We start from the raw sequence: 10,791 nt of genomic DNA on the forward strand, positions 1-10,791 counted from the left end.
GAAGTACAGAAAAGGGGTATTTTCAACTGAACGGTATCGTAGCAGTAGAGTCGATCAGGTATGCTATTATTATTATTGTTATCATTATTTTTTTTTTGCTCTATCTCAGTCCTCCAATTCGACTGGGTGGTATTTATAGTGTGGGGTTCCGGATTGCATCCTGCCTCATTAGTAGTCCATCACTTATCTTACTATGTGTGCCGTTTCTAGGATCACACTCTTCTGCATGAGTCCTGGAGCTACTTCAGCCTCTAGTTTTTCTAGATTCCTTTTCAGGGATCTTGGGATCGTGCCTAGTGTACCTATGGTTATGGGTACAATTTCCACTGGCAAATTCTATACCCTTCTTATTTCTGTTTTCAGGTCTTGATACTTATCATAATTCTCCCTTTCTTTCTCTTCATCTCTGGTGTCCCATGGTATTGCGACATCAATGAGTGATACGTTCTTCTCCTTATTATTATTATTATTATTATTATTATTATTATTATTATTATTATTATTATTATTATTATTATTATTATTATTATTATAGAAGGAACAAATCCACATCCATGTCTCTATACATAGATTTAAAGACAGATTTGAAGAAAGTCTGTACAGATTTCTCTTTTTAAATATATGGACATATGCTTAACTGGGGCGTTGTGTTTCTCCATTTCAAGACTCGTGCTATTATTATTATTATTATTATTATTATTATTATTATTATTATTATTATTATTATTATTATTATTGTTGATGATGATGCCCCTACTTGCCTCGGAGCCCAAAAACAAGTTGGAAAAAGGGAATCGTAAGCCCTGAATACAAAGGTCAAGAGGGCATTGTAAGTTCCTGAGGGAACACAGAAGGATGGGAATGAAACCCCGGAGCCAATTCAGAAACAATTGAAGAAATATCTCGAAAAAAAGGAAGTTGCGTCCAGTCGTTTTTAGGTCTCTCTCTCCACAGAACTATCCAACTTAACTTTTCTTTCATCTAATTTTTGCACTTCAAGAAATAAAAAAAATGTTGTGGCAGTAGACAGTAATAGATTATGTAAGGGACGGAGATTCACTGTTAGCCTCTAGAATTGATCATCAGAATCAGTTTGTAAGATGAGCATCCTTTCAACTGTGCTGTGATATAAAAATCAGTTTTTATCTCATAAAATGCTTTCATGTTCAGTCCACAATAATCAGAAGCATCATATTATTCGCAAGTGAAGTATATTGGTCATCTTCAAAGCAAAATTATTTGTCATTCCATGGATTATATGATGATGTTATGATGAGTCTACTGGATCCTTGATCTTACGAGTTCAAAGGAAAGTGAATCTGTTGATGACAAGAGCAAACACACTCATTCCTGTAAGTGAAGCCTTAACATCAGTAAGCTGTCTACCTTCATAGGACAAGTCTTCGAGGAAAATAAGGCAGCAATCACTACCTAGGATGTATTGTACCCTTTGCCTGTTATAAAGCACGATATTATTATGTATTTGCACTTCTGGTATATTAAGGCTGCTCTTTTCAACGAGTTCATTCCATCTTGCTACAGCATTTTCATCTTAATATTTACTATAGTAGATTCACATCACCCATGCATCTGATGTGTAGGCCAGTCCCTTACGACGCTCCTGATTGGCTGTTGATAAGCCACCTCTCAGATAAGGCTTTCAAAAGTATCCCTCAGGAGAGATGGCACATACATCCTGCCTATGTGAACTCTCGAGAGAGACTGAGAGTTTCCAGCCCTGTGATTGGCTTATCTACAGCCAATCAGGAGCGTCGTAATTGACTGGCCTACACATCAGATGTACGGTTGATGTGACTCTACTACATACGTTGTTCGTAGGTATTCAGTAACATAGGGAATAATTTTATCACATATATTTATAAGATTTCGTTGACTATTCTGCTTACAAAATTTGGAGGTGAAATTCTAAATAATCATACATGACCAGTTCGAGTATTATGTGGGTACTGTCATTATGTTAACCTTATGATATTAAAAGCAATGCATGTGATTAATACCACCCACTGATATTTCCTTTGGATATCTCGTAATAGCTGCAGTGTAGTAGACGCGTGATTTTAGTAGCTTTCATCCAAAATGTGATGTTTGGGACTAATATAATGATGTGGAGTTTACATTAAATTACCTTAATTAGATGAGCCTTGAACGATGAGTTGTATAAAATTGCATTTTAAATTTTAACTTATTAACAAGTACTGCACTCTATGTTCTGAGGGTATTATGGCTGTATGGTAAGTAATTTAGACTGCATGGTTTTGTACAAAAGAATTACGTACAGTATTTCAATGCTTGTGGACTGCTCTGAGACAAATATCTTGAAACAAGTTTTGATGTTCTAATTCCATGGTTGTGGTATGGAAAATTCTGGACCCCTAGATGCCAGTTGGATTTCCCAGCCATGGATAAGTGGTAGGGCACGGCCTGGAGCAAATTCGTATGGTTATTTTGCCAGAGCCTGGATAACTGTCATATTCACATCCCATAGGGGCTGGGCAGTTGGTGTCTGGGTCAATTGTTGGGCACTGGAAGGCTTCGAGTTGTGCAATGTCTCCTACGGGTACTGGGTTCTTCATGTACTCCACAACCTTGTTCTGAGACACGATCCAGACATCATCCAGATCTTGAACATACTGCAGGAACCTGTTTGTGAGACGAGTTAGCAGTGAGAAGGCATTGAAGCATCAAAGAAAGTGCAAGAGGCAAGGTTAAGATGGTGTGGCCACCTGATGATGAGAAGAGAAGAGGAACACATGGCAAGAGAAGTGATGGACGTGGAGGTGGATGGGACACGAAGGAGAGGAAGAACCTAGGACAAGGTAGAGAGATTGCATTAGAGATGATATGAGGGAGAAGAGGGTGCTGGAGGAGATGACACAGGACAGAGGTAGATGGAAGAGACTCATTCAAAATGGCGAGACCAAGAATAGGGATGAAGATGGGAAGACGAAGCTGGCAATGAGAAGGTTGAAGGGTAATTGGAAACTTGTACTGATCTGGGAAACATGACTGAATGCTGTCATATTGCAAATGCAGTCTAGCGCTAGTTCTTATAACCGAGTCAGAATTTTGTAATGAATGTATTGAGATTAAAGTTTGTCTTTTTTTAATGCAAATTGTTGCTGAGTAACAGTGCAATTGAAGAAAATGGTTAGAATATACATTTTTAACTTTGATAATAACTCATGTAGAGGATATGTGAATTTATGCAGCTTTCAAACAATTCATTTGTCCGTTTCGGCTCCACTTCGAACACCTATACTCTGTTTTTTTTTTTTTTCATCTGTCCATCCGCCTGTGGTGTTTGCATATGGTAACACTGCGTCCTAGGCTTTAGATAAATACATTCAACTGGCATTCAACAATTATAACAATATCCTATTTCGAATATTAACGGTGTAATTCGCTTACAGTAAATTATTAAAACACTTTTCAATTGCAAATGTACACCCAGATATCCTTTATTTACCTAAAACTTAAACACAGTGTAACTATTTAAAGCCCGGGACGCAGTGATACCATGCGCGACCACCACAGGTGGGTGGAGAGATGGAAAAAAACAGAGTATAGTCAATTTTCTCATTACCTCTTGTATCCTTTCCAGTGCGCAGTGGACTTGACATTTTTGTCTGACTCAAACCACGCTGGCAGAGTGTGTAGGCCAAAGGGTGCTCGGTTGCCGTGGTAATTATACTCGAAGTTTTCTTTGAGGAATTGGAAGACTCGGTCCTCACATTTCTGCTCCGGACAGTCCGTCTCGTTGTAAGAGCTGATTTGCAAAATGAAGGAAAAACATTGAGAATTCTTATAATTTCCACAAGTATTTTGTATCATTTGCGCTCTTTGCCATCTCAACATAATCATGTTAAGTAACCTTTTTGTAGAAGTGCATTATTTTATTTATTTTATTATTTCAAAGGTGCTCGGTTGTATGAGTAGATGAAATAAGGTAAACACCTAACTTGTTGATGTTGACCAAATAACACTAAATATGAACGTAACAGCATCGCAAAATATGCTGTAGCGAATGAGGTAACGTAGAAGTCGGGCAAATGCTTGGTTCCTGTCATATAAATGTACTTTAGATCTAAACTATACATGGATATTTTTTGTTACTTTACAGAAATATCATATGAATGTATTCGCAAGAAACTAAAAAAATATGAGTCATAAATTAATGCAAGTAGAGACATTGACATCACAGCTGCAAAACTGGTCGGTCTCACAATGTTCCGCTTTACTTTGTTTTGATATTTTTCAGTCCCTACTCCACTCTGCTATTTCCACCCAGACGAGGGTGGAGGGGTCATATATTGGGCTGTAACTAGGGTAGGCATAGGTGACCAAGCTTAACATAATAGTAATGAAACAAAGCTTAAGTGAGGGGATTTGTAACTCCACAACTTATGTGAAGGTTAACCTAGCAGACTTTTCACTTAGAGGGGTGTGACTTGCCGCGCATAAGCGAAGAGGTAAAGAGAATGGGGCGCAACTTTTCATACTGAGGTCCAGAGGGGTGTAACTTACCTCTGGCAGGCATCCACCATGTTGCAGGGGTCCCCAGAGATGGATTTCAAATTGAGGACAGGGGTCACAAACAAGCCATTGTAGGTGTTTTGTGGGCATCTTCCCACGGGGCAGTCGTGAGGTACCTGCTCAGAGGAACAGAATCAGCATAGTAAATTTTATAGTACGATTGTAAATATCATGTGTTATGAAGCACAGGCGGTCAGTCCCCCTTCTACCGGGGGTTCTGTTCACGGCGGGGGGACTGCCTACTTCAAAGGTGACAAAATACAATTGGTAAAATGTTCGCACATGAATATCTATTTGTCATGGAGTATGTAATGTATTTGCAAAAGATTGAAAATTTACATACCTGTGGGGATTGGAAATCAAGAGTGTAAGGATAGAGGGCACCTTTAGCATTCTCGTACCTGGAGGAATATAAATTCATTCAAACTTTAGAATGGTGTGTGTTGGTTCTGGCGAGCCTATAAGTTTAGGCCTGTTTTTATTGAGAAATCCTTTGTGGTTATGTTAACCAAAACTGGGAATCAAGTACTCGGTAGTTAATTAACTGCAGTTGATTAGCGTTGGTGGGTCATAGCTTGTAAGAAGGGATCCAGGCTCCCAATCTCATCTCAAAAGTGACTTGAGGGTAAAAACTCGATCCACCCTTGTAAAGCAGTAATCAAGTGACAAAAGTCACAGTTTGTGTTAATGAGAACTTACGTTTAATTGTCTCTCTAGAAAAACAGTTACTTTATCTATCTTGCTCCCAGGCATGGGCCTCCATAAAATTCAATTTTTTTTTCATCTCACAGTTTTCTTTAATTGTTGATGCAGCGAATACTTTGGTGTGCACTGGCTTTATTATTAGTATTGTTTATTAATGAGGTAATAAAGAAAAATTCCAAGGGTGACCCCTTTATACGCTGGCTTACCAGTTTGTGTAGTCCAGAGCTGTCCAAGAAGAGTCGTACTTGTAACCCGCATCTCTGAGGGCGCGGTACATCTCGTCACCTCCTACTTCCATGTGGAGGGCACGTGTCCCCTGGAGGAGGTTTCAGATTTATAGCAAATGAAAGTCTGTTCAAGGATTTGAAAATACAGTAGAGGGAAGTTTATGTATAGTATTGTCTGTAATCTGGAATTAAATTATTTTTTACATAACAGTGTTGGATTTGTGACTGGGTAGTTGTGTTCAACATTAACTGTCGTAGTTGTCATGTCAGCATTTTCTGCAACAGTGTGAAATTGTAAGACCCAGTTGTTATATATACTAGCATGAATGTTAGTGTGTCGTACTAAAATCTATACTCATGTGATTCACTTTGACTATCATATTTGCGTGGGTTTGGTTCTATGTTTAATCCACTTTCCCTAAACTGATATTGTGTTTAACATTAGGCCTATAATACAAAACAAAAGTGGTTGTCCCATCCTTCCTCCATCTTCCACAACTAATACTGTACTACAGTAATCTTATGAGCTTGTTCTCATATGGACTCAAAAAAAAATTAACAAGTTGTGATTATTTTAGCGAGTGGCAGAGTTCAGCCACTTTATACTTTACAGCAACTCCACTTACGACTATTTCCTCCTCAGGAATGCGAGCGAAGTTATGGATCATCTTCTTGGCCTCGCTGAACTCGCTGTACCACTCGCTGTAGTTGGCTTGTTTCCAGTAGGGCACGGGAGAACTCCTGTAAGTATATACAGATATTGTTTGCTTAAGTATTCTTTACGTAGATCTAATGTAATGGGGCACATTCTTAACAAATATCAGAGGGTCGCATTTTCGCTAGTTTTGTATGAAGCGTAATCGTCGTCGTTTGCAACGACGTAGATCTAAATTAGCTAGATCTGTAGAACGTAGTATCCGAATCGCTCGACGACTCACGTGACAGAGCGAACGCCGATCTCGCTGCCGAGTCGCCAGAGCTCGTTGGCCAGAGTGTAGTCGGTGTTGAGATGGGTCAGGAACGCCGTCATGGACATCCTGCAGCCGTTAGGATTCCTGAAAGTCGAGACGAGCTCCTTGTAGAACCTGAAGTTGGTCACCGTGATGGCGTCGTTGACGGTGACGACGACGAACTGTGGCGCGAATTCCAGCGGCAGCGGGGCGATGGGGTTGCTTGTGCTTGCACAGACGCAGTCCGGGCGCTTGCAGTTCCCCTCCTGGATGCATTCCTGCGGTTGAGAGGGACATGGGGTGGGTTTTAGGTTGGTAGGCCTATGTGGTGTACGCCATGTTTAGGCTAGAAGTTCTAGGGAACGTTGGTAATCCTCCCCCCAAAAATAGAAAATAAATTTAACTTCCAAAAATTAGAATTAATTAAGTTTTAAACAACTTTTAAAATTGTATTTGTATTTTCATCCCGATTTTTAAATTTTATTATTTGTTTCTGATGATGAATGTTGAACATCATGTTACCAACTCTACATTTTGAAAACAAATTAGTTTGGCCAGAAAGAAACAATGATATAACTCTTTAAAAGTAATGTGATTTATACATCTATAATTCACTAATGAAAGCTATTGTAGGTACTAATGTTTTTTTAAAATCTATGATAAAATAATGAGACGATCATGTTATACATTTGTAAATTTAAAAAATGTCGGTAATACGATAAAAAGAAAAAATATTCTCTTTGTAGGAAATCGCGTGGCTAGCAGAGAGTAGGTTAGAGCCGTTAACCTGATTAGGTCTGAGTGAGGGTTTTCGGTTGAAAGGATTAGTTTAAATGCAATAATTCCGGCTCAAGTAATTAAATGTATTTTGACATTCAATGATAATACTAATAATAATAATAATACGTAATAATAATAATACTTATAATAATCAGAATAATAATAATAATAATAATAATAATAATAATAATAATAATAATAGCAGGTATTAGCCTATACCAAGGCAGCACTGGGTGTGATAAGGATTCTGTATATAGGTCTATGAAGTGACGAAGTCGCCATATTGTGTTTTTATCAACACTTAATTTGTAAAGAATTAATATTGAAATATAAGAAAGCATCTTTGTCAGAGGTAAATGATTAGTTTTATAGGAATGAGGAAAAACTTTCTTAATAGGTAGGAGTGTCTGAAACCGAGGAAAACGGCTTGATTGAAAAATGAAAAACGAAAAATTTAACTTTCTTTTAAAGAAGTCATTTTATAATTAATAATTAAGATATAAGAAAGTTTTTTGTCAGAGGTAAAAGAATAGGTTTATAAGTCTAAGGAAAATTGTTGGTAGCAAAGCAAACGGTTCGATGAAACGACGACGGAAATATTCTACACGGTATTAATTTCGGAGCAAAATCAGTTGAATAAATTTGAAATATATAAAATAAAATTTCGTTTGAGTGAAAATAGTTTTCTGAAAAACCAGGAAGACTGTTTTTCGAAGGTAGGACCTTCTAAACATACAGGAAAACCGTTAGATTTGTTAAAAACTATAAACTTTTTTTTTTACCTCTTGTGCCAAAGCCGATCCCAGCAGCAACGCGGCTCCAAGAAGAAGAAGAAAAGGAAGGCTCCGCAAATTCGACTTCATTTTTATCTTTAGTCACTTCGACGTTCGACGGTGAACTGATGACTGTCGACGGAACGAACCTCCTTTTATATATGATTCGAGAACGATGACGCATAGAAGCATTTCCCGTTTCGCAAGAACAGAAATTAAGATAAATCCTACTTATTTGTTTTTTAAATTATCGTCTGACGCGACTCATTCATCAAAGAGATTAGGAGTTTACATGACGTAATTTGGGGAGAGAAAGATTGATTTCATTGTAATTTAATTATTTTTCATTTTAATGGAAGGACGGATTAGTACTACTGACATGATTACATAATTATAAGTTATAGTTGTATCAGGGTTAGACGTGCTTGCTCTCTCTCTCTCTCTCTCTCTCTCTGTGGCTCTCTGTTTACCTTTTTTATGAATGATACAGGTCTTTTTACCTTGTTGTTTGTGAATGACAGAGGTCAGTTTACCTTGTTTGTCAATGACAGAGGTCTGTTTGCCTTGTTTGTAAATGACAGAGGTCAGTTTACCTTGTGGTTTGTGGATGACAGAGGTCTGTTTATTTGTTGGTAAGATTTTGGCTACTATGTCTTCCGGTGGTTATGTCTGTATCCAAATATTAGCAGTTGATCGTCCACCCTCCAATCATCAGACGTACCAAATTGCAGCCCTCTAGCCTCAGTACTTTTCATCTGATTTAATATTAAGTGTTAGCCATGATCGTGCGTCCAGCACCTCTATAGGTGTCAACAACACAGGCTAACACCAGTAGGAACTTCGGCGTTATTGTTTTTTTTTTACTTGTTTTTATTCGAACAGACATTAATGAGTAAACACTGATAAAAATCGAACTCTGTTTTGTTATTGTCAACGAAAGTCTATTGGTTTGTCGTTAATAGGGTTTTATTTGTATATTTCATTCAATGTACTGGAGGCCTTCTCTGTAACATAGCTGCGTAGAGTACAGCTGGGTCAGATGTTGCCTAATTTTATGGATTTTTTTTCTTCCAGTTGTCTTTATAACATTATATATATATATATATATATATATATATAATATATATATATATATATATATATATATATGAATAACTTGATCACGAAGTATATAAAACGTGATGCTATGTATAAATAAAGGTTTTTTGCCACGAAGGAAAAATGAAAAAGCGAGATAGCAGAGTACTTTCGGTCTTGTTCCGAAAGTACTCGGCTATCTCGCTTTTTCAGTTTTTCCTTCGTGGCAAAAACCTTTATATATATATATATATATATATATATATATATATATATATATATATATATATATATATATATATATATATATATATATATATATATATATATGGTGATCTTCCTAGACGGAAAGATACGTTATTCAATAGTATGCCACTTGGGGAAATGAAGGTTGATTTTGGTGGGCATATTTTATGATATGTATATATATATATATATATATACATATATATATATATATATATATATATATATATATATATATATATATATATATATATATATATATACATATATATATATATAATATATATATATATATATATATATATATATATATATATATATGTGTGTGTGTGTGTGTGTGTGTGTGTGTGATGTGTGTGTGTGTGTAGTGTTCGATCGTATTCCACACAGGCCTGAAAGTCATATGTCCTTTTCCACTCTGTTATCTTGTACACGTTTGGTGTTCTTTTGAATTCATACAGATCACTGTACACATACAAAATCGTTGATTGATAATGTTTGGCTTTCTAATATATAATAAAAGCCTTAGATTAATATGCTTGATAGGACTTAAAAAATCGATTAGTATTTGACCTGACAGTTATTTACATAGGCTTATTTATAATACATTATTTGGTAAACTAACATAAATATACATAGATAACGAAAGCAGTATCTGGCTTCATACTAGAAATGAAAAATTACTTGGCAAAAATGAAAAAAAAATCTTTTAGAATTGTCTATGAATAATTTAGTTAATTTACGCATCTTTGTCTTTTCTTTGCCTACTCGATACAATTTGTCCATTCAGAACTCTCATCCTAAAAAAACACCCGTAATCTGACCAAAAAAAAAAAAAAAAAAAACCACTTTGAAAGGCAAGAATACACAATTTTCAATATGGCGTGCCAGGTCGTATAATACTCCATTGCCTGGTTTGAGTGCATTTTCTCCATTGTATGTTTTATCCCATAAGCATGCCTAGAGTTTTTTCTGTCGTAAGGTACCCTTGAATTGAACACATGAAACCAGAGTGAGCAAGCGCTATAAAGTCCCTTGTACTTTCCCTGAACATACTCTTCAAAAGTCCCTGACTTCCGTAAAATCTAAAGCGTTAGATGTTTTTTTTTTTTCCGAAAGAAGCTGCACTGCTTTCCTCAAATTCATATGTTGCGTACCTGTTACATAAATGTCTTACATTTATGCTACAGGCCTTTTTATATGCACCTCCTTCAGAATGTTGACTACATATGCGATGAGTAGTAGGGATAAAGTTGTACTTTCTCTTACAACGATGAACCCATTTCCGTCTTGTTTCCTCATCACGAGGGAATCGGAAAAAGGTTACCTCCTTTTTTCTATTTAAATAACAACCAAACACGGCGCAGCTGTTTTGGCATTATTTAAATATAATTTAGATGAATATAAAAATACATACTATGGTTTTTGTATTCGAAGAAGGTAAAAACTAAATCACTGCAGAGATGACTGAAGTGACCT

At 36.4% G+C, this 10,791-nt stretch overlaps 1 protein-coding gene across 1 annotated transcript; it reads right to left on the reverse strand.

The window, feature by feature from the left end:
• Positions 1-1,859: 1,859 nt before the first annotated feature.
• On the reverse strand, positions 1,860-8,138 carry LOC135199549 (chitin deacetylase 7-like). The gene is made up of 8 exons (XM_064227707.1): positions 7,999-8,138; positions 6,425-6,714; positions 6,113-6,227; positions 5,466-5,575; positions 4,898-4,955; positions 4,546-4,670; positions 3,605-3,787; positions 1,860-2,661 (listed from the first exon to the last, which is right to left on the reverse strand). The coding sequence occupies exons 1-8, from the start codon at positions 8,077-8,079 to the stop codon at positions 2,394-2,396; spliced, it is 1,230 nt and encodes a 409-aa protein (XP_064083777.1). The 5' UTR covers positions 8,080-8,138; the 3' UTR covers positions 1,860-2,393.
• Between the last annotated feature and the right edge of the window lie 2,653 nt (positions 8,139-10,791).

Source organism: Macrobrachium nipponense, chromosome 25 (assembly GCF_015104395.2).
Source record: "Macrobrachium nipponense isolate FS-2020 chromosome 25, ASM1510439v2, whole genome shotgun sequence".
NCBI lineage: Eukaryota > Metazoa > Arthropoda > Malacostraca > Decapoda > Palaemonidae > Macrobrachium > Macrobrachium nipponense.

Excerpts from the sequence above, each read along its gene's own strand:
- LOC135199549 (XM_064227707.1), bottom strand. The coding sequence starts at position 8,079 with ATGAAGTCGAATTTGCGGAGCCTTCCTTTTCTTCTTCTTCTTGGAGCC. Across the intron at positions 6,715-7,998 it reads GATCGGCTTTGGCACAAGAG|GAATGCATCCAGGAGGGGAA; the intron begins GTAAAAAAAAAA and ends TCTCAACCGCAG. Across the intron at positions 2,662-3,604 it reads CACTGGAAAGGATACAAGAG|GTTCCTGCAGTATGTTCAAG; the intron begins GTAATGAGAAAA and ends TCTCACAAACAG.